The following is a 4,815-nucleotide window of genomic DNA, read 5'->3' as shown; positions in this document are numbered from 1 at the left end:
CCAGCTGGAATCTCCTTCGAGTTTTCTTGCAGACGGACTCTCTGCCAATCAGCAAACTTGCTCTCCTGTCGAAGCAGAGCCCATCTGTTCGGTTGGAGCATGTTGCATTGACACATATAATAGGCTGCAAAAAGAGAGCAGTTGTCCTTTTCAGCACAAGATGTCCCAAATTGCATGATTGAGCTTAGGGAGACCGGCTGAGTTTGTGCTTCAGATAGACCTGAGTATATTTGAACTGCTGCTCCACTTTCTTTACAACAGCACCGCAGTCTAGGCATTTGAAGGTCCTGACAGCAATTCAGGCCTTACTTCACTTGTTCTTGTGACTACACCGCTAACTGAAACCAATTTTCCTATCTCTGCAGTGCCGAGTTCTCTTAGCCTGTTCCAAGAGAAGAAAACTTGTCATTATCTAACATATGCACTGGCTGACAGACATACAACCTCTCGCTGGATATTTGACGTCCCAATTCAGAAAATCGTGTTTTTAAGTATCAAAGGCTAGGTCACCTTATATGAGATTTTTTACCAATACATTATTTCTTTTGTGATATGGCACCGTAACCTGTACTCTTGTAAATTGCTCATTTTAGGCACCTGCTGTTACAACAGCAAGATCATACAAATTTTAGATGACATTGTAATAATACTCACTTTTTCACAGTGGGCAAGTTGAAAAAAGCCAAATGCACATCCTTGTTTGGATCTTCCTCCATAAAGTAAGTGGGTCGATGTTGTAGAACAAATCTCTTGGCAGCAGCGGACAAAAAAGCTCAAACCTGTGCACAATTTGAAATGTTCATACAAAACATGTTCAAGCTCTAGCTAAAAGAAGAAGAAGAAGAGAGTTTTAACATCGTAGGAAACTATCCCAAGAGATCTTAAAGATCTAGCCAAGACGATAACATCAAAGCACACTGCAGCAGTGTTGTTGAGTGAAACATGTCAAACAATACAGAGGGGTTTTGACTCCCCTAGGCCACGGCCAATTGACCAGGAAGCGTGTATTAGTTAGGCATACCTTAAGAAATCCTCTGCAATAGCAGCTTGAAGAGCATCATCGAAAAGCATAACGTGGTTGAAGTCGACAAACATGGTGGTGGATTCCTTTGACCTCATCACCTCTAGCTCTGTTTCATACACCTTGGCACGGCCTGGAGGCTCTCCACTGACGCCAGATGTTGCCACATCTCCAGTGAAGCTGGAAATATTACCCACATTGATTAGTAATCAAAGGCATAGCGCCGCCACAAAAAGCAAGAGAATTGAGGAAAACTTCCCCTCCAAAAAATCCCTTAAGCAATTTGCTGAGCAAGAAAATCAAGAACATTCCGGTGGCAGACACTCAAAATATCACGAAAACTTTGCCCGATAATGAGGCTTGCAACTCCCCATCACAGCCATTTCGTCTGCCTTAAAATATCATCATTTGGGCAACCTAGTTTTGATACCAGAATTATCATCTCTTGGCAGCGTACTTTTGAAGACATTCTGGCGTGGCGACGATCTGCTATCGAAGAAAACCGTGGCAGAAAAAATCATCCAGAGAAAACGCAATTCATCGTGCAAGGCTAAACTGCGGATCTGGCCAGCGCAGACAACTTCGAGCGGAAAGAACTCAAAAAGCCTTATCCCAAAGAAGAGGAGAGGAAATCAGTAGCACAGATAGCTTACGAGTTGAGAAAATCGAAGAACATAGCTCCCACATGAACGCCCCTGTCATCGTTGAGCGCCGAAGCATCCATTCTGAGCTACCCCTTTCGTGAACGAACTCCCAGCAAGAGTCAGTTGAATGCGTCTGCTGCTGTGTGCTTGGGAGTGTGTGTGTGTGTGTGTGTGTGTGTGTGTGTGTGTGGGTTAGTGTTCGTTCTGCGACGAGAGAGAGAGAGAGAGAGAGAAACAGAGAGAGAGAGAGAGTGTGTGTGTGTGAGCGAGTGAATTTTCCCGCGTCCAGTTTCCGCCAAACAAACCCACACTTTCATACTACCTCTTTTGGCCTTTTCACGGTGACTTGAGCCTTGCAGTTAGGCCGGGTTCTGGCGGGCTCAGAAATGAGGTGGAGCGTGCCAATTGGACGCACGCCCCTTTCGTTTTCTTTGCCATCAGGCTTGGCACATACATTGGCCCAAAAAGAGGGGCAATTGCCTGCCCTATTTTGACTCCACAGGGAGCGCCTTGCAGCTAACCCGGCCATGGTGGACATGTTAGGAGCAGACCATTAATAAGCAGGACAAGTACTAAAATCACAGCTCTACTAATGCTTGAGCTATCTTGAAGCACTTGAAGCAAGTTCACAATAGGAGGACATCTATGAAGAGAGCTCACCTGGAGGTACTATTGTGTACTAAGCACCCTCGGTAATTGAATTCCATGAAGGATTACATTGAGAAGAAGATGCAGAGATGCAACAGGTAATTCTTCCTCTATTGTAGGTAGTAGGCACATGGTCATGTTTGAAGTATGGCTAATGCTACAGCTATCTTGAACCACTTGGAGCAAGTTCATAATAGGATGATACATAGGAAGAGAGCTCCCTGGACGTACAGTTGTATACTATGGACCCTCGGCAGTTGAAGTCCATGAAGGATCACATTGAGAAGATGCAAAGATGTAGCTGGTGATCCTTCAGGCAGGTAAGTTAATCTCTTTTGCAAATATGGCTAAATGTCGATGACTTATTTGATTCTCGAATAGGGGTACCAGCTGGGGGTAAATGGGAAAATCACGGAGTAATTGGGAGATACCCAGAAAGAAAACGAAAGGTAAAGATAGCAAAAGCTGATGGCCATGGAGAACTGGAGCATGTTGCACGAGAATTGCAGCAGCGATAGAAGCTCACGGCCATGGAGAACTGGAGCGTGTTGCATGAGAAGGGTGTTATAGAAATGATATTTTGTGATTTATTGCAGCTGACAGGTGGAAAAGACTAGACCCAGCTTGGCCTATGCAAATGTATTTGTATATCATGTACATTTTATTATTCAAGTGCTCTTTTATGAGCTTTGGCCAATTATGACCGGCCGGCCAGTCTGTAACCAATTTGACCATTCAAGAAATCTATAAAACAAATACGTGCAAGAGGGAAATGGTCACTCTTGCACGGGGGGAGATTGCACCCAGTATCTACGTTCTTCTTCTCACCTCTCCTCTCTTCTCTCTCGCGTGTCGGCGTAGCACTCCATTCTAGGAGGTGCATTTGCACGCACCCTATTGCTTCTCTCTCGCACTCTGTCTCCTTCTGTTCGTGTATCTCGCGATTATGCGTCTATGTGATTGCCAGGTATGTCAATTAGTTTGTTTTATGGTTTGTAGTATGCTATTTCGAGTAATTCGCAGGGCAGCCACGCTTTCGTTTGTAGCAGTGGTATCAGAGCATAGGCTACGCTCCAAGAGTAAGGATTTCGACAAGCATCAGGTAAGTATTTTGCTCTCTCATGCCTGTTAATGTTGTTAGTTGATTCAGCTTGCAATAATTTGTATTGATTGTATAACAGTTAGTCACCTTTGAAATTAAAGAGAAATTCTTATTTATTGTTATGATATAGTAATTACTAGTGAAATTATGATAATTAAACGTCATAATTGAACAGATTAAACTTAATGAAAATACTCAATAATAAGAAAGGATTAGCATATGGCCTTAGATAGGATATTATGGGGGGAAAAAAGCAAGAGACGATGTATTTAGCCATGATGACACTTTGTAAATAGCGAGTATAATCGAATTCTGTCACATAGAATGACTAAAGAAAAAGAAGTAGTAGCAACAGATTTTATGGTGGATTGTTGTAGGAATATACCCAAGCGACCGTGGTGATTATCCGAGTGAAGAAGTAAACGGAAGAGAACAGGAAACCATTGCCTAATCAACCATCTCTCCGCTTAGTGGGAACGACCATCAAATTAGTTCTGTTAGAAAGGCATACTATTGTTTTCTTTTAATTAACGAACACAGTTGAAACATAAATCCACAGCAGGTGGCGCAAGCGGGCAAGGACCATTACCAATGGATGTGCACTTGGTATATAGGTGTCGGCCACAGCTCCCCAATTGTCTCAACCCCCCCCCCCCAGCTGGCATGCAGAGTTCGACACTCTCGCTCTTTCTCTTTCTCTCGCAGTTTCCAGCCAGCCCTCTTGATGCCATGCAGCAGTTGTAATTCCCAATCCCCTCTCTTTCTCTAGTCCACTGCCGGCTAGACGTGCTCTCTCTCTCGTTCGGCTCAACCACCCAACTCCATGCAACCAACTGATCACCCTAGCCATTCACCCCACAACTACCGCGCGACAGTTTCTCTCTCCCTCTCATTATCATACAGACATCGAACAGTTTCTCTCTCTCCCTCTCATCAGTTGGCGGAATCCAACAACTGGCTGCGCACTACCCAACCGCCATGCAGATTTTAAAAACTAAAAAAAGGGATGGCCGACCTGCAGTTTCATCTGCATGCCACCCACAATGAATGCAGCCGTTTCTTTTTCTCTCTCTCGGCCAGCGACTACCCTCAGTTGTGCATGTATTGCTCTCAATACACCCGTTCATCCCTCTCTGACTCTATGTCCCTCGTCGGCAACTCATAACGACTGCACCTTTTACACCCGTGAACTGCCCATAGCTGGAGACCTTTAGGAAGTGAGATAAGTACCTCTACAATCCGGATGTGGCCCTTGTATTGCAGCACTACCAACCACACCAGTCAACACCACCCTCTCTCCTATTAGAGCCGCCCAGCACCTCCTACTGTCGTCAAAACCGCAGCTGCAACTCCTAGAGGTGCCATGCACCAACCTCACCAACTCGACAGAGGGCGCCCGG

The 4,815-nt window shown here is 44.8% G+C and overlaps 1 protein-coding gene across 1 annotated transcript; it reads right to left on the bottom strand.

The window, feature by feature from the left end:
- Nucleotides 1–987: 987 nt before the first annotated feature.
- Nucleotides 988–1,953, bottom strand: LOC147416873 (DNA replication licensing factor MCM6-like). Its single transcript, XM_086508005.1, has 2 exons — nt 1,675–1,953; nt 988–1,201 (listed from the first exon to the last, which is right to left on the bottom strand). Exons 1-2 carry the CDS (start codon nt 1,743–1,745, stop codon nt 1,012–1,014), a joined length of 261 nt encoding a protein of 86 aa, XP_086364131.1. The 5' UTR covers nt 1,746–1,953; the 3' UTR covers nt 988–1,011.
- Nucleotides 1,954–4,815: the final 2,862 nt, after the last annotated feature.

This window comes from Adiantum capillus-veneris, unplaced genomic scaffold (assembly GCF_014529385.1).
Source record: "Adiantum capillus-veneris isolate H3 unplaced genomic scaffold, ASM1452938v2 Hic_scaffold_408, whole genome shotgun sequence".
Taxonomy (NCBI): Eukaryota; Viridiplantae; Streptophyta; class Polypodiopsida; order Polypodiales; family Pteridaceae; genus Adiantum; species Adiantum capillus-veneris.
The sequence above is the reverse complement of the archived record's forward strand: the minus strand, read 5'-3'. Positions and strand labels throughout refer to the sequence as shown.